This window comes from Apis florea, unplaced genomic scaffold (genome assembly GCF_048593485.1).
Source record: "Apis florea isolate Af1SG1 unplaced genomic scaffold, ASM4859348v1 contig_3375_pilon, whole genome shotgun sequence".
Classification (NCBI taxonomy): Eukaryota; Metazoa; Arthropoda; class Insecta; order Hymenoptera; family Apidae; genus Apis; species Apis florea.
The window spans coordinates 525,918-553,680 of record NW_028256748.1 but is presented as its reverse complement, the minus strand read 5'-3'; the positions used below and the strand labels follow the sequence as shown (position 1 = coordinate 553,680).

The 27,763-nt window shown below is 39.4% G+C and overlaps 1 protein-coding gene across 1 annotated transcript in view; it reads right to left on the bottom strand.

The window, feature by feature from the left end:
* Positions 1-4,860: 4,860 nt before the first annotated feature.
* LOC100865006 (uncharacterized) overlaps positions 4,861-27,763 on the bottom strand; it is a 153,079-nt gene continuing 130,176 nt past the window's right edge. Inside the window, 2 exon segments of the mRNA XM_086912321.1 lie at positions 4,861-5,080; positions 16,938-17,048. Coding sequence (XP_086768447.1) covers positions 16,948-17,048 — 101 coding nt within the window. The 3' untranslated portion in view covers positions 4,861-5,080; positions 16,938-16,947.

The following is a 27,763-nucleotide window of genomic DNA, read 5'->3' as shown; positions in this document are numbered from 1 at the left end:
CTCGAACCCGATCAAGTATTTATTGCCAACGAGATCCTTCTGGTTTAAGATTTGCAAAAAATTCTGTCTCTGATCATTTCGAAAGAGCAGCTCTCGTTCTTCCTCGAGAAATGGAGCGATAACGTTGTAATTTGAATTTTCGTTCGGGAAGAAATATCCTTGTTCCGTAAAATAGATTCGAAATTTTAAATTATCACGTGTTCACGCGTGGAAAATATGGAATTTTTCTATGACTCAGAGCGAAGTGTAGCAAGTGTTTGATCAAACGTGATCCGTCTGGTGTGAAAATAAATGACGAAAAGCTTGATACCTTTTTCAGACTGACTATGCAAGGTGTCCTGTATTTTTCGCGAATTTTAGGTTGCGCCAGAGATCACCCGCTATCGTGACACGCCGTTGACAGCACAATTTTGCAAAATCCTGACGCACGCAGTGTGTTTTCTCACCTACCGATGGACGCGTGATTTTCGCGTGATATCGCGATTCCAGATTAGTAAAAATCCTAACATCAAAATGAAATTCCTTCTCGCTTCTTCAACGCTCTGCTTCAATTTTGAACCGCGACAAAATTCATCTTCCAATCGATCTTTTAATTTTCACATTTTCCAATTTTATAACTCTCTCATATTCGTTGTTATCTTCTTCTTCGTATAAATATCCTACACAACATGTGGAGAATAAAAATCGATACACGTGTATATAAAATTCATTATAATTTTATTATAATTCAATTTCCCCGATTGTTATCATAATATTATCAGAATGAAGCTACGCACGCGATATATATATCGTTCAATTCAACGATTCATCATTATCATTTAACGAAAAATCATACGTACAGTACAATTGAACATTTCAAAATCCATTGTTCCATTGTTCATTCGACGCCAATATAAAATACACGTTCGTTTAGAAAAATTACTCCAAATTTTCTTCGAATCCCAAATACAACGTTAACGCGCCCGACAAGCGTCGAAACGTAATTCCCATAAGGCGAGGCGCATTATGAATCCCGAATTATTACAACGCTCATCGTCCAAGCTTGTAACGAAATTCTGTCCACCACCTCCGTGACACAGTTCCTCCACGGTTCTCGGCGGCGATGTCGGGTCGCGCGTAACATTTCCTGTCGCATCGTGTTGCCGCATTGCAAACATAATCTCATTACGAGCGTGACAAGCCCCCGAAACTCGGCTGCTGGACCACCGCCCCCCTCTTAACGCCGGCCTATTTAACCGCGTCCATGTATCCTATCCAACAATGCCAACAACTTTTTCCACGCGATCACAAATCGTTCGTTCAACACGATCGATCCAATCCCCTCTCGTCTCCTTGTTGAATAACGTTGGAATCGCCGATCACCCTCGAAAATTATCCTACCATTTTCTAATTCCCTGCGTATAAATATAGATTTTTTCAAACTCCGCCTCGTCGTTTCCATGCAACCGTATATATACGCACAATTGCACTGGTCACGAGCACTTTCATTCGAGATGGATGATCCTCGTGCGTGAAAAATGCCGTACGAATTTACCACGCGAGCCGAATAAACGTCACCTCCAAAATCGAGCAAGATTTAATCGCGCGGAGGATCTACGGCTCGAACGGAAATCTCGTTATCCCCGAACGATGTATTCCCTCCCCTTTTTTCTCGTTTGTGTGTTCTCTCTCTGTCTCTCCATGATGGATCATCGGCGAGAATTTTGTAACGAGATTAAATTTTGTCAAAAGCATTTTTGTCGAAAACAAGAAAACAAAGCGCGCGGGTATTCTTTAACCGCTCGAGGTAAAAACGTTCGAGGTATTTCTAATAAAAATTTTCCCAATTAAATTGGCTGTTCGGGAAATTTCATAAAACGAGTTTGGAGAATGGAGGAAAATCGAGGATGGATAGGACAGGCGGTTTCATCGGTTTGTCGAAATTATACAAATTCATCGAGTTGACGATTCTTCGTCTTACAAGTTTTATTTTCTCGGGAAATAAGGTATTGGAAAGGAGTAAAACCGATCATGTCCAACAACGATTTAAAATCATAGTGCTCCCTACCACCCCGTTTCACAGATTCTTATGAAATATTCATAAGATAAAGTAATTCGTTCGTTTCGACAATATTTCTCCTTTTCACGCTTCGGAATCGATCTCTCTCTTCTCTTCTTTTTCTTCTTTTTCCTCGTATTTCCGGCACCACTTCCCGGAAAACCAGAACTATTATTATTTCGATCGCAGTGTTCGTCGTTTCTATCTACCGCCTCGTCGATATATTTAATAAGATAACAAGAAGGAACGCCATATTTACATATAAAAATATAATCTTATCGCGATCGATCGGGCCCTATTTATAATATGTATAGATCGTGCACGTGTGTTTAATATGTATGGATAAAATTCTTCCCCTGGTCTAATGTCGGCCAGTTTCGTCTCGATACACATTCCGTCAAGAAGATCGCACGATCTCAACGATTTCTCCTCTTTACTCAAAGTGCGAAAAAGAAGAAGAATGGTCAACAATAGATGCAGGATAAATATAGATAGATCGTCAAATATCACGATTGTTGCGATTGATGGAGTCGAGAATTTTCGTTTTCTCTTTCTTTTGAAAGAACTTTTGCTCCCGATGGAAAGGAAAGGATGAAAACTGGTTCCCTCTGTGTTCGTTCCATCCATTTTATATCACCTTTTCTTCGTTAAAATTTCACGCTTTTGTTTTTCTTGGAAAACGTGATGATAAAATTATAGTTTACCAAGATGAACGTAGAAAAATATTGGATCGATTGTATTTCTCGATGCGAACGGAGGAGGAAATATCGAAGAGCTAATAATAAAAAACAGGAAGTAAAATCTATTCCAACTATCCCCTTCTCTCGCGATATTAATTCTCACCTTCTACTTTCATATTCCGCGAATGGAACAACATTAAAAATTCTCCATATTTTTCTTCTCCAACCAATCGTATTATTCTCGCCGCGATATCTCACGTAATTCTTCATGCATTCTCGAAGGTTAAACGGAGGGATATTGTTTCGAGTACATTGATCACGTCGACGACACGTTTGAACAACGATATTCATCCAATCGCGAAGGGGGCGATGATACGTTTGTCGAAGGGAACCAGTCCCCTTTCTTCTCCATCGTTTCCACGTTCGATGATGCCTCTGTAAAGATGTACACAAATAAAACGACGTTACGCGAAATTGATGGTAGATACGAGAGTATATGTACATTCGATTGTTGCAGGGAAACCTTTTTCACCGATATTCTTTCTCTCCATCCTTTCTTCTTCTTCGTTCCTCCAATTATATTTCCTCCTTGAACAAATTATTCTTTCTTTTTCACAAATCTTTTTTCTCTCTCTAGTTTCAAAAAAGATTCAATAGTTCAAATAGCAACAGCTATTTGGTATAAAAATTACACTTCGATCATTCTCCACCCAATCTTCGTTTAAAATCCCCGTTCTTGATCAAATTTTCTCCCGCGCTCAGACGAAGCGAACGCGTCGCTTCAAGCATCACAGCTGGAGAATTTCGTTGTATACAATTATTCCCTTAGTTGCGCCTCCCCCTCCCCCTCTCGAGCCCCGAGGCGCGTTTCAACCTCTCTCTTTTCACCACGCATTATGTATGCGCCGCGCTGCGGCGAGTCGCGCAACGAAAATAATCCTCATCCCGGAATATTTCGAATACTTTCCACGGGGGGAGGGGGAATCGAGAGAATTTTCAAATATGGGAAAGAAAAAACACGGAGAGGGGGAGTGAAAAGTGACGAGAGTGAAACGAAGAGAGGAATAACGAAAGGAAAGAGAGGGATCTGGAATTATTATTATTATTATTTTTTTTTTTCCTTTCTCATCGCATCGTTGCGAGAATTTGTTTGTTCACCACGCGGTAATAAAACGCCAAGATTTATCGTGAAACGAAATTTACCTCGTAATGCAGCCACCAGTCCAAAGCACGTGGAACGATTATTTTTCACGCTGGACAGGATCTAGTTCGAAAAGAATCTCGACGGCTAATTAATTACACCTATGGTCCCCTCCGACTATCCCAACTATTTTGACCGTCGAGAAGTCGGTGACGTTTTCGTGGTTATCTGGGTTAAACCGAGGCTGCTGATGCATATGGATCACGAGAGGCCAGCTTCGATCAGCGTACACCCAGAGTTTCCTCCCTCGTATTGGTCTCTGATAATTATAATCGACGAAAATAATCGAGTTTTAAAAAATTATACTTTTTCTATCTTGTCTTTATTCGAATAATAGAAAAATTCTTTTATATCGCGCACGATTTTATATCCTCGATGCTTTTATTAATCAATCGATATCGAAAGTAACTGGAAATGTATTATTCTTTACTCTTCTTCCAATTTCATTGAACGTGCATCTTAAGAAAAAAAATTTTTCACGCAAACGATATCGTTATCACCGGATGAAATATAATTAAAATAACCCAACGAGATAATAACCTCCATCTTGTTCGATCAACTCTCCCTCTCGTCTTCCACTATCCTCCCGTAACGAGCAATAAATCTCTGCTAAACCCTATCGATTCCAAAGTATCAACATTCCAAACAGTATCAACTCCTCTCCATCCTTTCAATATTCCCTCATCCGGTGTTTCCCATCGCAAGGAGTAATTTTCGAGACCTTTCGTCCAAAAACACTGTCCACCACTTTAAATTTATATACAATAAATGGCCCACTTTGTAACGGCGATCCGTCTCCAGCTTTGTTTCTTTCACGTTTATTATTAACTCGCGTTAATGAATCGTCGTCGAGACGATCACCGAGTCCCTCGAGGATGAGCTACTTGATCAAATCTCGATCGATCGAAAAGGGAATTCTAAATTATTGAAGGTAAAAACGCTTTTTTTTTCCTTTCTTTTGTATTTTCCTTTTTTTTTTTTTTTTTTTTTTCATTCTCGGCTGGAGAATCGGAATCGATCCAAAAGTTGATCGAACCTCGTTGCTGCCGACGATCACACGATTCGTCGATAATTAGTCACCGACTAACTGTCCACTGAACGGATGCTTGCGATATTCAAATCGACTCGTGCCGGCGCAATTCTCGGCGCTGTTGCGATGGCCTGCAACAAAAGGCGAAGTTTGCATTAGTAGAGTATAAGATAGCAGAATCTCATCGATTAGCTTTCCTATCCAAAGAAAAGTTGCGCCAAAAGACCATCTTCATACGGTGTTTTCTCCACGAAACATTGTACAGAATACAAGTCTATTCTATCTTCAAATCCTTTTATCCATACACCAGGCGGAAGAGAACAATTTTACACGATATTCTTCCATCTCCCTGACTTCTTCCAGATTTAAGAATCATCGAATACAATCATCTATCGACTGGGCTGTAATACCATGAGTCCAAACCGGCGTCTATAATTACTCTGCCAAAATCCATTTCCCATCCAAAGAAAAGTTGCGCCAAAGAATTTTACACGCTATTCTTCCATCTCCTCGATTTCTTCCAGAGTTAAGAATCATCGAATACAATCATCTATCGACTGGGCTGTAATACCATGAGTCCAAACCGGCGTCTATAATTACTCTGCCAAAATCCATTTCCTATCCAAAGAAAAGTTGCGCCAAAGAATTTTACACGCTATTCTTCCATCTCCTCGATTTCTTCGAGATTTAAGAATCTAGTATTCCTAGAATCATCGAATACAATCATCTATCGACTGGGCTGTAATACCATGAGCCTAAACCGGCGTACCATAATTACTCTGCCGAAATACATTTCCAGATAATTCCCAATTATCCAACGTAAGCTCCAACGAATAGGAATACAGGCAGACACCTATCCGGCAGACAAACACCGTCAAAGTGGTAGTAGTTTCGTTTTAATAATAATAATTGAGGAAACGGTGGCGCAATATAAAACAACGAAACGTTAACGTATTAACGTTGAAAATAAGATAAGATAAAATAAAAAGAGAAGGTTTGTAGATGAGATTTTTTTTATCGGCCGTAATCCGTTCCATTTCACGATTTATTTGTAGGTGCAGCGTAACTATGCTCGCCCGGAGGACGAAGAACGAGCTCTGCTCCAACTTTTGCTCGTTGAAAAACACGATTCACCGTCCCTTACCTCTTCTACCATCCTATCCTCCAAACTTTCTCCAACTTTATCGACTTAACGAAAAAAGGGGGGGGGGAGGAAGAAACGAAAAGGAAACAAGAAAAAAATCGAAGAGGAATACGTAGAAATACGTGATCGGTGGCAAGTTCAAAATTATGCACGATTCGTCGCATCCCTTCTTTTCATCGTTATCTTTCCAACTGTTTCGAACTTTCAACTAGAAAAGAAAGTAAGAAAGAAAGAAAGAAGGAGAACAAAATCGAGCGTGTCTCGTTATCTCTCTTCGTATTTATACAATTTTGTACTTTTTTCTGTAAATTCATCCTTCGAATCTTTCGAAAATCTTTAATCGTCAACATCGCAAAAAAAAAAAAAAAAAGGAAGAACAAGAATGTTTCAAAATCGCGCCGAAAATTGGAGCGTTGGGAGTTACAGGTCCCGAAAACACGATCTCCGTTCAATCTTCCATGGAGATTGAAGCACCGCGGAGAGACATGCAACTTCGAATATGAATATATTGAAGGAGGGCTCGTGTTATACGGGAACACGAAATCGCGGGCGTGACACGGGCGCAAGCAACGCTTCTACACGAGAGAACCCCGTCTTCGTGTTCGAATTCAAATGAGAAACGCTCTCGATTCCCGTGTAGGATGCGTGTAATGGATATTTGGGTGGAAGAGACGCGGAAACGCCGCACACAATTTAAGTGTGTCCCATTTGAATGCATTAATTATTCATTTTACGCGCGTATATATCCCTGGATCGATCTCGTCCGATTTCCACGCCGATTTCGATTTATCGGCTCGCGAATCCTCTTCAGCAAGGGAGTCGGTTACGTTGAGGAGGGTGTTGCTGCGTCGAGCGGAATGCGCGCAATTTGATTGTTTCGTGCAACCGCGTTGAACGCCTCGTTCCCTTCCCGTCTGTTAATTATTTGTCGGTTAAGAGCGAAACGAGATGGAAAACGATTTCTTTCTCACAAGAGATTTTGCAGAATTTTTTTTTTTTTTTTTATATACAATATGATAATCGTGGATGACAATTCGCGAAGGAAGCGTATAATTTCGAGATGATCGTAATATTAAATCTTCGATCTCTGTGAGATCTCTTCGTGTCGATGAAGTTTACGACGATTCGATGAATATTATATATATACGTCAAGTGTACGATAATCGAAAAACTTTTTGATTGAGCATTTAAAGATTGGCGAAAGCGAAGCGAAAAGTATCATCGAACGATTATTAAAAACAGGTTGATGCAGGTTGTCGAACGCGATCGATCGAACGATGTTATCTCGAGAGCAGGATCGAGGCAAATGGATTGAATCGAGGAGGAGGAGAGATCGATACACATCCCAAGTGCATCCAGTATATACACTCATTTATCACCGTGTCACCGTGCAACCGCATAAATCAAACGAAAAGCGGGCGGGGGAGGGGAATGGATGCGAATCTTCGACGGTGACGCCGCCTATTTTAAAACTCTAACGCATGGAGAGCATGGCCTGCTCTGGGACAAAACCAGGAAACAGAGGGCATTGTCTTGCTAACATCCGGGGAAAAATGACAGTGAAATGACGATAAATCTCGATTTCCGGCTCGAAGAGTATCAAGCATTGAAAATTTTCCGCCAATGTTCATATTTCTCCTCGCGAAATATTTCTGCTGCTCGATGTTGGATGTTCCAATTCTTCCGATCTTTGACTTCTCGTCGTAAATCCGCATCTGATCTACACTACTTTTATTCAAAGTTCAAAGTATCTTGAAGAAATTTCGAGTTCCAAGGTCAATGTTTCGATCCGAACGAAAATGAAAAAGCTTCGGATCAAAGTGGCGACAGTTTCTTCAAACGTTTTGATAATTCAAATTTTCAAATCTCGATGTCCAAAAAAAAAAAACAGGTGTCATTTGAATTTCAATTTACTCGACCACGCGGAATACCGTGTAGGAATATTAAAAAAAAAAAAAAAAAAAAAAAGGAAAAAGAATAGAGCGAACTCAATTTTTCAACGCTGACAGGTCGAAACGAGGAATTTGGTTCCTTAAAAAAAAAAGGATTTAAATGGATTTTCGCGGAGGGGGATATCGTTTGTTCCGGGAGGAATCATACTGTGCACCCGCGACACGCCAATCGCCACGTCGCAGATTCTGAAAAAGCCACGATCGCAGGATTGACGAATCGAAAGCAAAGCGGGGAGGGGGGAAAAGGAAGGACAACAAGAGGAGAAAATTGGAAATTCGTAATCCCGCGCCAGAGGAAACCGGTGACGAGGATCGTACAATGGGCCTGGATCCGGTTATAACTCTTCTCTCGTCCAAGATTTATGACAGTTTGACGAATGATTGTCGAGCTTGTAATAATCATGTTACGTGCATACTCTTAACAATGAGAACACTCGAATATTACTTGGATGTTGGATCTTATATCTATTAGAAGCGATAAGTAATCTGGTTTTTGTGAACAATAATTATTCGTACAACAAAGATACTCAAAAATTGATCGATTGAAGACTAACCAGTTTGTTTCTAAAGAATTAAATGCTAATCAATTTTGTAAAAATTGTTTAGAAGATGGATTTGATTAATTTCCTGAGAAATCTCCGATATGTAAGCAATTATAATGTAACGATTATAGAAAAACGTATACTTTGTTTGGAATATTTCTGTCTCACGCACATTCTCTATTACAATACGTGAATTTTCTACAAATACATCTTTAATCTATTAACATCTATTTAAAATCTTATAATCTGAGCAGAGAAAAGATTCGAAACAATGGAGAGGGAGAAATATCGTGCATTACAAAGTTTTTTTTCCAAAGATCGTAATAAAAGTGGGACACTTTTGCGCACTTTGACGGAAGAAACAGTTTAATCGGTCCACGAGCAACATCCGTTACTACAACACGTGATATACTCGGGAACGCGCGCGACTTTTAACACGACAGCTGCACACGTTCGAGAGTTTCCATTCCGCGAAAATTGTTATGAATTGTCGCGGAATTCAACTTTTTAATCGAATTTCACGATCGATGCCGCCAATGCGGACATGCGATTTTTAATTTCGTCAGAATGGACAATTTTGCACGGATCCAAAAAAAAAAAAAAAAAAAAAAAAAAAATTGGAAATATCGCGTTGAAACGTTTAATCTGGCAGGAGAAGTAGAATGGAGACAAAATATCAAATATCTCCATTAGAATTTCCTAAGTTGAACTACAATACAATATTACGAATTTATTAATAATAATATATTTTTTAACAAAATATTTTCATTTCAAGATGACATCTTCTTGAATCGAATTAATATTCACACAATTACCCGTCGTTTCTCCATTCACATATTTCGACAACATTCAAAAACTTAATCTTCAGCGACTACAATTTTCGCTGTACTACAATTTCTGCTCACAATTACTCTCAAGTATACACGTACACGTTTTTCGTGTAAAATCTTTAACGAAATTTCGCAAAAAAAAAAAAAAAAAAGTACCAATAATTGCAAACTTCACGCGAGATAAAAATAAATTCGTATTCCACGAATACGAGGATCGTGTTAATAAACCGTACAGAAACTGCTTCGTTTTGTTTATACGTTCCTTTTGGAACGTGACAGATCGCCGGTCGGAAAGATACGCGGCCGTTCTGCAACGCAGTTACAGAATTAATGAGTCCCCTTGTTGTCCCATCGATTCTCCATTTGCGGTTCACTTTTTTTGGACGTTGGCCAGCGATTGCAAAAAAAAAAAAAAAAAAAACAGGAGTTCGAGAACACCCTGTTGGGGGGAGAAAAAAAAAAAAAAGGACGTGTTCGATAAGCCGACGAATCCGTTTGTCCACGCCTCTCGTCAAATCAATCCTGCGCTGGCTTCGTAACAACAGTCGATTAATTACTTTCCTAATAGGCATCCCTTCCCGATACGCCCGATCGCGATAATTGTGACGTTGGGGATCCGATTGGATCGGATGTTGAGCAAATCCGTATGCATACCTGATCACTTCGTATGCAATTCGGATTTGATTGTAATTTCATGAAGGAGGAGGGGGGAGATTGATCGAGGAGATCCGCTGGAATCTTATAGTACAGGCGAATTATTTATTCGGGGGTGGAAAAGATCGTTGAAAGTTTCTCTCTCATTACGAGTCGCACGAATGTGAGCAAGGATTCTGTATCGTATTTTTCTGTACGGCCAATATAATGCAATCCTTGAATTTGGAGTGAAGAATCGTTTTGAATTGTAGTTCAAAGGGATTTTATAAATTTCATTCCCCGTTAATCGATTTAATTGTGTGTTCCACCTTCCTTCCGGTTTTCCTCGAATTAAATTTTTCCTATTATTTATTCTATTTTCGAAATAAGCGAATACGAACCAGTATAAATTGCAGCTGTTCACTTAAAAAACTGTTATCGATTCTAACCAATCACGATCGTTATTAGAGAAACGTTGAAAGTAAACACACCGATCTTATTCCCCATTAAAAAAATATCGGAGAAAAATTTCAACGATCGCCCCTCTCTCTCCCATAAATATCCGCCCCCGCCTCGCCGTTCTTTTAATTTCGGAACCGAGCTCTCGTGGATTAAAGATCGAAGGAGGGCAACAATTCGCGGGGAATTGGAGGCGCTCATTAAAACGAATCCGCGGATTCGCGGGCGTGGAAATGCGGCTCGATCGTTATTCCGAGATGATAAAACAGTGGCTCGTTATCCAGACGGCGAAGCGGCGTGTCACGCCATGCGAATGGCCACCGAAGAATGGATAATGAAACATTTATCAAAACTGGGGGAAACTAATTTCTATTATTTACATCGGAACCAGTGTTCCAGATTTCCAGCCATCGAACGATCCTATCATTTTGCGTCGAGATAATGGAGAAGCAAAGGACAGAGAGAGAGAGAGAGACAGAGAAAAGTGTAATTCTGTGGTGGTCGACAATAATTAAGAAACAAGCTAATCGAACATATTTATGCAAGCACGAACTGTTATCTATTTCTCCTAGAATATAAACAAATTCGCAAACGATTTTGATCCGAATTTATCGATCGAATATGACGTTCTTCTGTTCTTCTGAGAAAAGAAAAGCGACTGTGGTTCAATTAAATTCAAACAGTTAACGCTGTAAATTTACACGTCTGTTAAGATCGCAACGAATAAAATAGAATTAAAGAATCTTTAGTTTTTAAACGAAAGGGGTTCGTGATCAAAGTAGATTTAAATTTGTCGAAAGATTTCGCGACACGAAAGAATTTCGTTACTTTAAATTTTCTTCTTCGTTTTCCTTTTACTTGGCAAACTTTTCTTCCAGCGTCCTTCCCGTCTTGTCGTCCGGAATTCGGAAACTCAAACTTTGATTTAGAATTGCACTCTTCGTGGCGAAACCTCTGCGTGGCCTTTTCCAAACTGTTCGAAAAAGAATACCGTCCTCCCCGAGGAAAACTTTTAAATCTGCCTGCTAAAGATGAATTTAAGTTACAAGAATAATATGGAGTGTATCATCATGATTTTTCGATACGCTTATTCGAGATCGATATACTCGGTTGGAGCGGAAAAGAAAGGATCGAAATCCGCTTTTGCAGAGGCTAATTGGCAGTTGGCCTCGACGCTAATCGACAGATTCATTCCTTTTATCGTGCGCGTGAGAAATTGAGCGTGGAGAAACGGGTAATAATAGGTCGGCCAGCGGCTTATTATCTTATAAATCGTTTTATAACCGCGTTAAAAATCATGGCCGAACTTTCGACTCGGCTCTGTCTGTTTTTTGGATTTACAGCGGACTATTCGGTTTCTCTCTTCGGTATTCTTGTGACGTGAGATGTAAAAGTTGGAAGCATTTGCGATTGGAGAGTGGAGCGTTTCGTCGATCATTCTCACGTACTTTTACAAGGTGGATAATTTGTATCCATGCGAAAAGTTTCTTCTAAGATAATAATCTTTTCGAAGTATTCTGTTAATAAATTAATGTATAATTAAAAAAAATGTATAATTTGGTAAAGAGCGAATCGAATAAATATTAATCGTCGAGAAGAAAAGGAATTGTAAATAGAAATTGCAAGAGTCGAGAATCCTCCAAGATCGAACGATTAATTTATCGAATTCTGTCTCGAAATCGGTTCTCAGAGATAGCTCAGTCAGTCTTGCAATTGGATTAAACTGATGAATCACGGCTGTTAAACGTTGTTTACGCTGCGGATCCTCTTTTCTACTTCCAGAAACGAAACTGGAGATATCAAGCCGCGATATCTTTTTCTTCTTCCCATCAATTATTGTTAATCTACGATCGTGGTGATTTACGACGAAGAAACGTTTCAAATTCTTTCCTTCTCTTCGAATTTATAATGATGTACGGTGTTAAATTTCTAACAAATTCACAAATGTACACACAGTTTAATACAGTTTTCCAAGATATATGTATAACGATGTATGGAATCATATATCAACTTTTAAAAGTTACTTTCGGGATGAAGTATTATGGTAAAAAATAAAATTTGCCCGATACTTCGAGTAAACCGACAAACTTTTAGATAAATTGGAATTTTTCGAGCGAGAAAGTCCCCTTTCCCAGTTCTAATACAAGAACTCTATTATTATATCACTACTATCATACGTGTCGTTCCTCGCTTTTAAATTCATTCCAATCTTTCAAGCAACTCTCATTACATTTCAATTATCCACAACGAATCATCGAACTTCAAAAATCCAAAAGATATTTCGTCGCGCGCACATTTTACCTTCCATCCTCTGCTATTATCCTTCCACTATCCAATTGGAAAATCAACGACGACGATAATTATAAACTGTATTTAGCACGATAATTGAGTGGCACAATTTTGAGAAAAATATCCATTCAAAATATCCATATCTCTCTATCTAGACACACAGTTAACAACCAACCATATCGTTCTATATATCTCTCGATATCGAACGGCGTCATCATCATCATCGAACGACGTACCCGCGATGAGGGATGAACGGATGCGACGTCATTGGTACTCGCCAGCGATGATCTATGGTAACTGATAATGAAAGCATGGAAGGTGAGATACGGCCGGGTTGTATATAAGCTACAGAGTTTCCCGTCACACGCCACCACCACCCTGGTTTCCTTCCCCCCCGCACGATAAAACACCTTGAATTATGAATAACGGTTAATTCACCGATTCGTATCGACATCGATGCGCCGGTGCACGAGATTAGATGGAAACTCGTGACGGAGATCGAAACGGAAACGGAGGCAGCGCACGATAACGAGGTACGATTATGGATGATACCGCTCGATCGTTTTCTGCTCGAGTTCGGGAGCAGAAAATAGCACTCTTTGGACTTGGAGGACACGTGTCTCTGTCTATTTTAAATTATTATTATTGATTTTAATTTCAATCTATTCTTTTTTTATTCGTAAAACAACTTTTTGTTTCTTTTTCAATACGATTATCAAGATCTCTTTGGACTTGGAGGACACGTGTCTCTGTCTATTTTAAATTATTATTATTGATTTTAATTTCTTCTTAGTTTCAATCTATTCTTTTTTTATTCGTAAAACAACTTTTTGTTTCTTTTTCAATACGATTATCAAGATCTCTTTGGACTTGGAGGACACGTGTCTCTGTCTATTATAAATTACTATTATTGGTCTTTTTTTTTTTTAGTTTCAATCTATTTTCTTTTATTCGTAAAACAACGAGCGTAATTGTCCTTTTTGTTTTTTTGATACAAAAGTGTCTCTGTCTATTTTAAATTATTATTATTGATTTCTTAGTTTCAATCTATTTTCTTTTATTCGTAAAACAACGAATATAATTGTTCTTTTTAAAAATCAAGATGACAGGTTATTCTTCTTTGATTCTTAGATTTTGAAGCGCGCTTACGTAAATAGGGTAGGAAGTATCGGTCGGAAAGCCCTATTCGCTTCTTAAAGTTTCAAACGAGATTGACTTCGTTCTTTTCATCGATTAAATTTCCACTTAATTCGCCGTTCACGGTCGCCGATTAATTCGATAATTTCCGAAAAGCGTTCACGCGGCCATTTCGCAGTGTCTCTCTCTCTCTCTCTCTCTCTCTCTCAGCTCTGTTTATTCGACTAACTCGGTGAAACGTAAATCGTGTAAAATCCAATTAAACGGATTTCGATTCCCGATCATCGAATAATACGATCGTTTAAATCGAGACCTCAGCTTGCAATTTTATACGTGGACGGTTTCGAATTCGATCGATTTTCCCATTCGATCGCCAAGAAACAAGCTTCTTCAGGAGGAGGGAAGAAAGTTTATCGCGGATCAACAAACTCGCGGGGAATTTATTATTAAATGCGCTTCCGCAACTTCCGGCAAGTTGGGCGGAAAATACTGGCCGCCCTTGTGAATTTTAATTCACAGGGAATTGAATTAGTTGGAGTTGTGGATAACCGTCAATGGCCGGAAAAAACTCGTCCAGAAACTTTTCTCAATGGATGGATGGATGGAGCAGCACACAACTCTCGTTCTCTCGACACGTTTCATGCGTCGTGCACGAAAAAAATCGAAGGGAATAATATCGAGATGAAATTTTGTTTTTCAAAAATTTTTTGCCCCTCCCCAATTCTTGAATGGATTCGATCTCGATGGAACGAGACAAAGAATTTTAAACGTGATCTTGTTTCGAAGATCTCGCTCGATCCTCGACTGCAACAAATTTGATTATCAATTGTATATAATTTTATTAGATTATCGAGACTGGTATTATTATATTTATCCGTTTCGTGATTGTGTATAATTAATTTGAATTAATAACTCGATGAAATTAATCCACCATTTATTTTGTAATCCTGTAATTCCCCTCGTTAAGAAACACGAAGTGAGATAATGCAATGTTCGCAAACACCACTCGTCAATATATATATAAAGCAAAGGATAAATGTATTTGGAAAATTGTAATTTTCGTGTAACACAATTTTCGAAATATTTCTCATCGATCTGTCAAAGATTCGATTCGAACAAAACTCTCTCCTCCCTCCGTCGTCGCAACGTTGACGAAATTCAACTCGATAACGGATATAAAAAAAAGGAACGAAAAATATTTGGAATCGAAAACGATATTAAATAAAATAATATTTCCACATCTCTCTCTCTCTCTCTCTCTCCACGTTAATGGGTTAACGATCCGGTTAACAGGTTTATCCATCCCATATTCTTCCAAGCAGGAAGCCAAGATTCCAGATTCGGTCTGGAAACTTGGTCGCTGCAACTTTCTTGCAAGCCTGGATGAGCTATGGAACCGCGCAGCTAAAAACTCGTCTGAAACTCGGATTAGGGATCCAGTTAAAAAAAAGAGGGGAGGAAGGAGAAGCAGGAAGAACAGAAACTTGGTAGCTCGCTAAAAAAAAAAAAAAAAAAAAGAACAGAGGCGCAGAGTAGTTGACACAGAAAGAGACACACGCACACACATACACACACACACACGCACTCTCTGACGTAAAAACTACAAGGGGAAAACAACTACTATTTCGATACAGTGATCCTCGTGGATATATATATATATATATATATAAATTGAATGAAAACACGAGTGGAACGAAACGAGAGACAGACACATCGGTGGAGAGGAAAAAAACGAGAAAGAGAGCGGGAATAGAGAGAGAGAGAAAGAGATAGAGAGAGAGAGAGAGAGAGAGAGAGAGAGAGAGAGAGAGAGAGAATCATGGCCGGCCCGGGAGGAAATTTAGTGGAGAACAAAGCGGAAAATCCGGCGCGTTAAAGATAAAGAGCTAAGCGGAGGCGCGGAGGGGCGAAAGGAGGGGGACGAAAAGAAAGATCATAAAACGGAAGGTAGGGATGCTGAGGTGGGAGGTGAAAAGGGTGAAAATGGTGGAAAAAGGAGGAGCGGCTTTGCAGATAAAAAAAAAAAAAGAAAAGAAAAAGAGAAAAGAGGGGAGGAGGAATGGGAAGGAGTTGCTAGAAGGGTGCGCTAAACCCGAGGGAAACGGGCCAGGAAAAGCGCATCGGGCAAAAAACCCGAAGAGAAAACAGAGAAAACGGAGGAGGAAGAGAGGAGGAGAGCAAGGTGGAGGAAAGTTGACAGAAATGAAGGAAGAAAACTGGTGGAAGGACACCGAATGGGTCCCAATCGCAAACAAACCTTTCTCGTTTTTTGATGGAGAGGAGGGAAAAAAAGAAAAGAAAAGAAAAGAAAAGAGAAGAGGAGAGGAGAGGAGAGGAGAGAAAAAGCGAAGGGAAAACAGAGTAACCGTGCTGTGGCAAAAAAAAAAAAAAGAATTGGAGGAAATAAGACGGTAGTCGACAAAAAAGAGTACACAAAAGAGTTCTACCAGACTGAAAATAACGGGGGGACGACAAAAAGATTAAACGGAAAACAATGGAGAAGAAACAGTGGAGAAGGAGTCAAGAAACACGACTATTGCGGATACACGAAAATCGAATTCTCTGGTGGAAACGATTTAACCGACCGCCACGGATATATATTAATAATTACGCGCGGACAGGCAAACTTTTCGACCAAGCAGAACAACGCAGTGACACCGCCCCATCTTTATTAACCCAGGTTGAGAAAATCGACATTATACGATCGACGAAGATCGTGTTTCCATGCAGTTCCCATCGACACCGTTTACGCTCGTCGATTCGAAACGAGATCCCGGTATCGTCGGCTCTCGACGAGAACGAGATCCCGTTAAGATCTTTCTTCTAACTTTCCGGAAACGAAGGTTTCAAATTGGAAATCGTAATCGAGGTAAACGTTCCGGTTTTTCGACCCGATCGATTCGAGTTCCTTCGAGAACGAGATAACACAGCGCGTTTTTTAAACTCTATTTAAAAATCGGCCGAGAAACAGGTCGATTTTCAACCCGAAATACTCGACTCACCTTAGTATTGTCATCTGGAAAAAACGTAGCTCATCGTCAAATGAATTAGCCACAGGTTGAGGAACGCCCTGGAGACCCCGTTGCCGTCGTGCACCGCGGCCGGCAACTCTCCTGGAACCAAAAGAGGAGGGAAATTGAATTAAATAACCCGAACGTTTAGCTCGTTTCTTTCTTGAATCAATCTTACACTTGATCCCTTTCCATTTCCAAAAAATAAAAATTCTCGATTCCCTTCCCTAAGCGTCAATTCACTCTGTTGTTCCATCTCTTCGATTTCTTCGTTACGAGTTTTCCATTTTTAACAGAAACCTCCCTACCTGTTGAAGCATCGGAAGGAATTATATCCCTCACAGGTGTATCAACATCCCGGCCGAAACGCTCTCGCCAAAGTATCACAACTCCCTCGTAAATTAATCAATATCTGAATCCCGGTGTCGAAATATCGCATTTTCGATACGAAGCTTCGCGATATCGTCCCATAAATCCACAGGTATCGAAGCCGATCGATCGAAGCCAAGTCGTTCGTCGATTCGAATTTTCAACTGCGGCGGAAACTGTTGTGAGACCGATCAATGGAGCAGGAGGAGAGGGGTGGAGCGCTCTTCGTTCGAGAGAAGCCGCGATATCATGGGCTCGCGTAAATCAACACAGTCGAATATATATTATTTTTTCCGCGTGAAACGCGGGGGCGGGGAGGGGGCTGGCCGTGCCGCCGACAAGAACACATTTGTCATTTCATTAATGGTTGTTCCGTTCTATAGGTTTTCTGTCAGGCACAGCCCGCCACAGCTTGACGTATTTTGGTGGCGTCCGTTTAATCGCTCTTCGACCGAGTTACGTTTCCTGGATAATAATTGGGGGAGGCTCGCTCACTCTCTCTCTCTCTCTCTCTCTCGTGAAATTAGACGCTCTTTATTAATGGATTTTCCACCTCTAGTTGGGGCCTATCCCACCTCTCTGTTTATCTCTTCGCTCGTTCGTTCGGAACACGAGGTGCGTCTTCGTTTGGTTTTCGTGTGTTATCTGGGAGGAACGAGTCGCTTATCGGTTTATCTTAGAGAAATTTTCTTGGGGAAGTTTCTTCCTCGAAAATTCATGAATATTCGTGTATTGGTGTTTCTTTTTTTTTTTTTTTTATGGAGCACATTTGTGTTCAATCTTTAATTCGTTTCGACAAGGAAGACGATAACGAAACTATTCGATAACGAGGAGAAATTTCAGAAACAGATGGAAATGGAAGTTAATCAGGAATTAGAGAGAGCTTAGAAAAATAGGTATCGAATATCTCAGATGATTTGATAGAAAATGTACTTTCTCTGATAATCTATTTCGAAAGATCAAATTTTTGTAGTATCGAAGTATCAGCTCAAGATTATTAAGTATTACTCGATAAGATATTCGGTGTTTGATTTCGCGTGAATGCCAATTAAAAAATCACGCACGATCGAAGGTTATTAATTAATTAGTTAATCGATTAATCTTCGATTTTTCGTCGTTGAGAAATTAAGTTTAAGATCAGGTGAATGAAATCTCGGGTAATCATTTCAATGCTCTCCTCTTCCGGCGAATAACATCTTTCTCGTTCCGTTTTCCTTTGTGTTCAGGATTTTTCATCTCGGTGTCTGACGTGTCGCCGCACACTTTCATCAGCACCATCTTCAATCTTTCTTACACGTTCTCAACGTATCATCCTTATGGTTTCCTTCTCGAATTCTTTCCCTTCCGACGTCTCATTGGCCGCTTTGATCTTTCAATTTTTACCCATCACCGACCATGTCCTACCAACTTTGAGATTTATCCTCTCGATTTATATTTGTTTTATCCTCTCTGACCCTTCTCTTCATCCTTCTCCATCTCTGCATCTTTGCGTTTCTCTTGTTTCACCTCCACCAGCGCTTTTTTCAAAACATTCCCTTTTTCCATCTCATCGCTCCATTTCCTTCCATCACGTTCCTTCTTAGCCTTTTTTAAATCTATCACCCGATCCTCTTCGCTTCTCACTCGAAATTAAACTGTTAAAACAAGAATCTGACTCGCCTAATTTATTTATAATTCGTATCAGAGGAAAGAAGAAATTCATTATTTTTGGTAACGCATAAATTTTTAAATATTGATACCAAAACATAATTCTCCTTTCAAGTCCTTTCTTATCTCCTTTTTTATCGTTCATTCGTTTTCCACTTCGTTTCCCTTTCCCCTCTTTTCGAAACTCAAAAATCAATAGCAATAAAATTTAACGCAAATATATCGCGTATAATTTCAATATATCCCTCGCCACGAGGATCAAACAGTCAATAGAATATTTAACAAATCATCGAAGCGGTAATAAACCAGCTAATTAACGCGGCTATCGCGCGGAAATTTGATGAAATTCTCCCCGCGATTCGAGATTATTTCCAGTCCCGATAAATCCTCCGATAGACCCGCCTTTTTCAATATACGGAATTCGAATCCCAATATGAATAATTATCGAGTTATTCAGCTCGGCCGTCACTCGATTCACTTTCGCTTCGCAGGAATCGGAAGACGGAAAAACAGATCGATTTCTCCCGATTCGTGGCAATTAACCGCGATGAATGGCACTCTAATCAATAGACAACGAGGATGGGCCATGTATCCATGGCTCGATTGTTTCGATTCAAACCACTCGGATACGTTTCCTGGACGCACGAACTTCCTATTGCCCACTTCCTGCCCACCGGCCAGGAGGAGAATTCCAATTGCTCATTGATCGCCACATCCTCCTTCTCTTCCACTCTTCCAATTATTTACGCGCGTGGAAATTAGGAGAAGAGGACGAGCGTTTCGATTCGAGTCGTGGCAGACGTTTTGTCAACGAGCTTTGGACGATTTTTCATTTGATCCAAGAGAATACCATCTCCAAAACGATCCACCTTTTCCTTCTCTTAAATCATTTAAAACGTCTCCACGGATCGGATTTACTTGCGAACAATTCTCTCGCACGCCCTCTCCCTCTTTGCCCGCTTTAAAATCGTTTCGTTAACTTGCGCGCGATGATACAAGCCCCTGTGTTTCATCCTTGTTTCCACACCCCTTGAGAAACCATTTCGTCGTCCTTCGAGTGTGTACCACCACCACCACCCCCCCCTTCCTTTATTCGCAAAGTTTGCAGGCCAGGCGCAGTTTCTTTGCCACTCTTCACCCGCCGCTACGTGCACCATTCCCACCGAGTTTTACTTCACTTTTCCGGCATTACGAGCAGTTTGTTGTTTGTCCGCCTTTGCCTTCCCCAACTCCCCCCTCCCAGCTTTACTTCGCGCTAGTTTGTCGGCTTTTGTTACCGCGACGAACACTTCCTTTTATTTCAGTTCACGGACTTTCTTCAACGCGCGATTCTCTTTAGAGATGGGAGAAGGGAGGGGTCAAAGAATCAGCGTATACATACATATTTATGTGTCGCTTCTCCTTTCGGATATTTCTTTCTCGGAAAATTAAATGCTTTTCTCATTCTCGACTCCATTTTACGATAAATTAACAACAATCGATCAAGTCTTTTTCTTATTCGTAATTGTGTGTATGAAAAAAAAAAAAAAAAGAAATATCTGTTTTTAACAAGATACAAATTCTCGATAAATATTTCATTTCTCTTGATTTTTCTTCCCCGTGTATCTTCTCTACATTCTTTTGCCCCTCTTTCTTCTCTTCTTTCGACAAAAGAAAGATTGGTCGACGTGGACGGTCTATCATAGGTGGAACGGTGATAAACTTGTTAGAAGAAGGAAGGAGGGGCGTATGGAGCGGAAGGTCGTAGGTCAGAGGGGCCGTTTCGCCTCATATGTGGCCACACTTCCTGGAGACGGAACCCTCGTTTTGGAATCACGCAGCGGAATTTACTATTGGTCACTTCCTAGCCTCGTAACTCTGTTCTCGAAACTGTGCCGCAAAGAGATATAGCCCTCCTCTCCTATCTCTCTCTCTCTCTCTCTATCGATTTTATCGAATATCGAAGGATCCGAAGAGTGGAGAGGCCATCCCTCTCGAAACCCTCTTTGAAACTCAAATTTAAGGTTATTGTATTCATTGAAACAGAATGGAACGCTTCTAAATTCCTGTCTTGACTCTTTTCGAAAGGAAACATTTCTTCATTTTTTTCTTTCTGGGCGAAGAAAAGTGAAGAAGTCCACTCGAAGAATTTTCATTGTACATTTGTACATGTTTACCTGATATTTCAGGCGAAAAAGAACGATTAGACGAAAGAGAAATTTGTAAAAAGAATTCGGACACTTCATCCCCTATTTCCAAAATCAATTAATCCAAATTGGAAGTATCTTCACGATCGATAAAAATACAACGATTCGCTTGTACTTGCCGGCAAGGAAAAAGAAGCAAGATTCTCGAAGCGAATCTTCGAGACACGGTTTAATCAATCGGAACGTGAACGACAGAATTATCGAGATCCGATGGCGGTAACTTTGGTCTACCCTTTCATTTGTCTCGTGGCGATCAAGAAAGAGAAACTAGTGGTAGATTAAGTCGCGACAGACGCTTCAACGACGAACGTCAATTCGTGGACGACAGATTGTCATCCCGTTTCATCGCGTGGAATAAACAAGAGGAGACGAGTTCTGACGACAACTTTCCTTCCCTCTTCTTTTCCATCATTTTCGTCTTATTATCGGATCCAAGCCACGTATCCAAGACGTCAAGTTATCTCTTCACGTGACAACACCATTGTCCCGTCATCATGTGATTTCCTCGCCTTTCTGAACAACGCATCCCTTCGTAATCGAATATACAAAGAAACGATTCAAACACCGTTTCGATACGATTCTTCTTCTTCTATATGTCTCTTTTATCTTCTTTTATATTTTATATAGAAACGATGCTTCGATCTTCTTTTCATTTTTGAAATGACGAGCGAAACATGGACGTTTCATTTCGAAGTGGACAATGTGACGATGATAGTTGCGACGGTTTTTGCATACCGAAGTGGACAGCGTTGGAATTTTGATAAATGATCTTGGGGATACAGTTTGTCAATTATTATTGGATTGACTGTTTAAATGACGCGCTCGAAATCAAACAACAATTAAACCTACAGGTTTCGACGTCGATTGTTGATCCGTTTTATTTGTTCAACGATTAATGGGTTCGATACGATTGTTGATCGTTGGCTGGACATGCATATATATACACGTCTAATACTAATTTTACGTGTAACATTAATTTTGCGTCTCCAAAATTAATTAATTTTACTCGAACACTTTTATTTCACTTTATTTTGAATTTTATCCTTACGAATCAATAATATTTCGAGAAACGATATTATTCGAATGCTTCTTACGAGGTAATGAAATTCGTATCAAAGGATATTAAAATTGCTGATTCTTTTTTTTCTTTTTTTTTTTTGACAAAAGAGATACAAAAGGAATTTCGTGTGTAACGAATTATAATTAATAAGTACGGGGATATCGGATATTATTATAATATCAAATTCTCGCGTTATTTTCGTCGGAACGCGAGGCCAATAATAATTTTATTTATTAATAAAATCCTCTTTCTTCAAAGAGGAAAATTCGCATACATACGCCCCCCCCCCCCGCTCGAATCGTTTTATTTACAACAAAGTCGAGGAAATTCGAAACGAGTCGCCCCGCCATTTCCGATTAATATTTTATTTTAATCCTCGTCCCTCTTTTCGCGAAGCAGCTCTTATTGCAACTTTTTTCCTCCCCCCACTATCCACTACTTTTTCAACATGACATTTTTCAGATGGCTCTCATCAATTCCACCTTCATAAAACATTTTTCCTGTTCCTTTGATAAAAATTGCACATCTTACTTTTTGAAAAGCCCTTATTAATTGCCTCGATTCGACCGATCTTTCTCTTTCAAAGTCGACTTCGTTAAGAAGTAACGATATATCCGCGTGGCAACTTTGAACACACCGCTGCAAACTTTAAATAAATTAATATTAATGATTAGAAGAAATGAATTGAAATTAATATTTAACGAAACGTACACGTTTTTTTCCTACTACTGAATTTTATTTCCTAAGTCGATTGTACATGCTGTTGTATACCTTTGAATAATTCACCGTAACATTTCTATTATATTCTTCGTATTTCGTATATCTTCTCGATCTCGATCGATCTTCTAAAAGATTAAAAGATATTATTATCGACATAATTCGAGGATTTTCCTCGACCCTTGGAAGAAACGATTGAATTTTCCTTGAATTGTCCATCCACATTAAGGATCGTTCAACGAGAATTTACTTCGCATAAATTTTGATATTCCATGAACCACGCATTAACAGTATCGTAAAATCGCATGAATGGATCGTTCACGGTTATGAAATCTCGACATTTCAATAATGCTTTCGCCCAGATTCTGCATGGGACGAAATCTTCCATTGTAAAATTTTAATATCATCGAACTTCGTGTTCACGATGTTATGCGTGTCCTCGTGGATTCTTAAGGAATTAAATACTCTTTAAACATTTCATAAATTTGCTTTTCTCCAGAGACAAATTTCGATTTGATACGCGCATCGTTTCGATTTTATTCTAAACGAAGTCTGTCCGATATCCGTTGGAATACATTGCCTCGTAACGACAGGCTGATCATCACTGGAATCGCATCCAGACACGAATGCTCATCGATTAAACGATCAATTCGACGACCAATCAATGAAGAAATAAGTATATGGATTCGTTTCCATTTACCATTACCATTCGGTAACGACTTAAATATTCCACAAATCAATTTTTCTTCAAATTTGTAGAAATAGAAAGTTTTTTTCTCCAAAATTCCCCTCATTCATCGACCTACTCCTTCGAAACTTCGTAAGATCTTCGGAAATTTGGATACAATTTATAACCAGAGCCCACCATTCCAACAATTCTAGCATTTCTGTTTCGCGCTCTAACGACGACCAATTCTCCCCCGCTCGATAATTAATTTTCTTACGCTGAGGGTGCGCACTCGACTCGAATCCGGAATCGCTCTAATTCTCTAATTGCGCGAATTAACTTACGAGCTTTGAACAATTACGGAACTCCGGCGTTTGACGCGGAGGAAAATTATAGACGCGTCCAAACCATTCGTTGTCTCCGCGCTTACTTGTACACAACTCGCGGTCACGCGATCACCGTCAGTCATTAAGACGATGCACGCTTATTCATCTGTTCCTCTCTCTCTCTCTCTCTCTCTCTCTCTCTCTCTTTCTCTCCTCTTCGCTTTGTGCACTCCGCTTTGAAAACTCGGCTCGGTGAAACGTTGAAAATTAACAAAGAGACCCGTGAAACGCGATTAATCGGGGGGGAGGAGGGGGGGGGGGTAAATATTCCTCTCCCAAAATCGCGAGTAGGATAGGTGGTAATTTTACTTGGACAGAGGATGGAAACCGAATACGATGGAGGATGGCGTTTCAGCGTTTGGAAATCGTCGAGCCAAAGCTCTCGTTTGATCAAAGCTTATTACGATCGAGTGTAACCTTGTTCCGAAAATAATACAATTTTGTGGAAATAATGCGATTTTTCCGTCCTCTTCAAAGAGTATTTTGGGAGCAGAGCGGTTGATATAAGCGACGAGTGTTTGGACGTTAAAGATGAAGGAAGAGTCGATTATACGAATGAAATTTTTCATTATTAATCAGATCCGAGGAAGTTGAAGGTAAGATTATTGAACAAGAATATGGAATGGATTTTTTAAATTAATTCATTTCCGGTTATAATTCTTTCTTCTTAGAAAAACACGGAACCTTTTCGTCACGATTTTGATTCTTTCTTCGAAGGAAAATATCGCACGAAAAAAAAAAAAAAATAGACGAATAACTAAAGAAATAGTATATTTTCAATAATTTCTAATTTTTTTTTTTTAATTTTTTGAAATGGAATAATAAAACAAAGTGCTCGTTTATCAACCAAAGAGAACATAAGAATCATCCGAGAAGAAACCACGAGTAGACACAATCGTAAAAACAAGAACACGGTCGACGTCGTTGTCGAGATCCCCAGAAAGAAAGAAAGAAAGAAAGAAAGAAAGAAAGAAAAAGGGAAAAGAAAAGGAAGAATAAGAAGAAAAAACAGCGACAATATGTTCTTTCCGACATCGTGAGAAGTCACGTGAAGTTCAACGCGACGCTCTCTTCGACATTGTATACGGGATTCGCGTTTTCAGGATGAAAGGAGATGAAAGCCGCCGCGAGAAAGCGCTTTTTCGTCAGAAATCCTCCCGCTTTTAGGAAGAGACGAGAAAGAAGTAGCCTGTCCCCGTTCGATTGTGTGCAATCGCAGACACAACAGACGTTTATGCTCCCTCGAAAGAGACCTGTCCCTCTCTTGTCGAGATGCCAGCTCCACTTTTTATTCCGGATTCCAGTGACCGTGGCAAAAAGATGTACGCCAACCTCGATTGTCTGATCGACAATGATTGTTGCTAATGCAATAATGACGATGAGTGGAATGAATGATTTTATGATTTTTCTTCTCGGATTTTTTTTTTTAAATCCGATAATTGTAATTGTAAATTTACTTACCGAATTCGTATATAAAAATTATTTTTCGATGAAACAGTTTCTCTTAATCTTTTCGAGATTGATGTATTTGATTACGATCTCGAAATGAATCTTCACTTCAAGGATTTTGATATTTCGTTTACAGTATTTATTCGATCCTCCATGACGTTTCTTTATTCAAAGATTCTTTTGCAATAGTTGCTTAATTTATTTATAAGTATTATTAATCGTTTATACGTTTATTAATTTAACAAACGATATAATATTCGTTCGAGGAGCAGAGAGAAACACGAACCGTTCCGCTCCGTGTCTGGAAAGCGACTTAAATCAATATTTCGGATATCAATAACAATGTTATTGAATGCCGTCACCAGCTCAACATTCATAATATTGTTCGTATATTACGCGACGTAAGAATAATATTAGAACACGAGATTTCAAAATTGGATTTAATTTTCTCGCTCTAATTTAATATTGTTCTTTTTTATTATTATTATTATTAATGAAAATCAAGAATTTTCATTCTTTAGCATTTAATGTCTTACGAGTTATAATGAATTAAACAAGATAATGGATGGAATTTAATATCGCTTAATAATAATTCTTACGACACCTAATATATTGCAAAAACTTATCAACAAAATATCGATCTTTGTGAAACTCTTTTTTAATTTGATTATCATATCAACCTCGAAATCGATTAATCGATTAATCCACTCACGTCTCTAATAACTCGCAATAAAGATCTTCACTTCATGGAACAGGAAAGATTCTTAATCTTTTCCATGCAAAATGGACCCAACCGATTTTTTCCCAACGATTCCAACAAACGTTCATTCATCCCTCCCACACTCTCATAATGCAGATTAACCGACAGCGAGGACGATTCAACTCTCTGCTGCAACGCAGATGCACGGTCGTTAAGGGCGTAAGTTTCGTGAAAATGGAAACGTTGTCGGCCCAATGTTCACGTCTCGATTCGTCTCTGTTCAGAAACGTGAAAGAGGAAAGAGAGAGACGGATAAAGAGAAAAAAAGAAAGCTTGAACTAGGAAAAGCCACAAGCAGTGATGGAGAATGGGAACAGAGAAACGGCGTTATCGTGCTGCCTATTTTTTTTTTCTTTTCTTTGTTTCTTTTCCTCCATTCGCAAACCTTATCCAGGATACCTCGAGATCATTGTTCGTGACTACGCCGGCTCACTTCTAATGCTTCCTCACCCAGGCCTCGGCCATAAGAACACCGATCCACTCGGACGGGCATAATAAGGTGCTCGCCGAGAAGATGGACGATCCACTGGCACGGTGGATTCACGATGGAGTGTGCCACTCTCTATTCTGCGGAACGTTCGAAGAGAAATGAATTTTGATTGACAACTTATGGCGAGCTCGACGAATGTAAATAGAACGTTAACCCTTTTGAAGAGATTTAACAATTGGCCCAGCGAGGTGGAACGCACGATTGGAAAAGGAATATGTATTTTCTCTCTTCTTGAGAAAGAATAATTCCAATTCTGAATTAATCAACAAAAATTCTTCTCCTTTTAAGAAGATAATATTACTTGAGAATAGAGTCGAAAATTGAGAGAGAAAGAGAGAGAGAGAGTATTTTTCCCAAGATGGACATTGCGTGTCTGTTCATCAATGGAAAATTATTCTCGAGACCGATTATCTGAAATTTTAAGAATGAATTCTCTCACCTTTGCGCAGTCTTTTCTCATCGATTTTACGAAGTCCAATTTCTTCCTTTTATCTTATCCCGAGAGATCCAAGACGCATGGCCGATTAAATACAAAAAGGTTCAATCGACCGCGATCCACGACGATTCGATTTCTTCGAACGGATAATGTCGCGAACGTTCCTCGAGCTCTTCCCTTCTCCAGGATTTACACCCCAGCTTCCACCATGTTTTCGGTACATCTGGTAAGCGCATTATCGGATAAAGAAAGGTCTTTTATCTGAGCGGCTAGTTTCCGGTGGGTGTCGCCACGTGGTTGATGCTTCGTTTATTTCATCTGGTTTTATTATACGCGTCTCGAGGAAAAGAATTTCTTCGACATTGGAGACTTTTCGATACTTATAGATTTACGAGCGGATTCAATCCAACAAGGTGGAAGAATCTGGTTTTCAAATATTTTCACGACTTCTCTTATACTTTCTCTTTCTGATTTTTCTTTATTTTTCTCTTCTCTATACGCTTTCAAAAATTCATCCTTCATATTCAGTTTCGAAAACAATCGAAACTTTAAATCTTTTGCAATCGATTCGATCTTGTATTCGAACGAAACGAAATCTTGTATTCAAACATACAAAAAAAAAAAAAAAAAAAAAAAACCATCGTTTCACC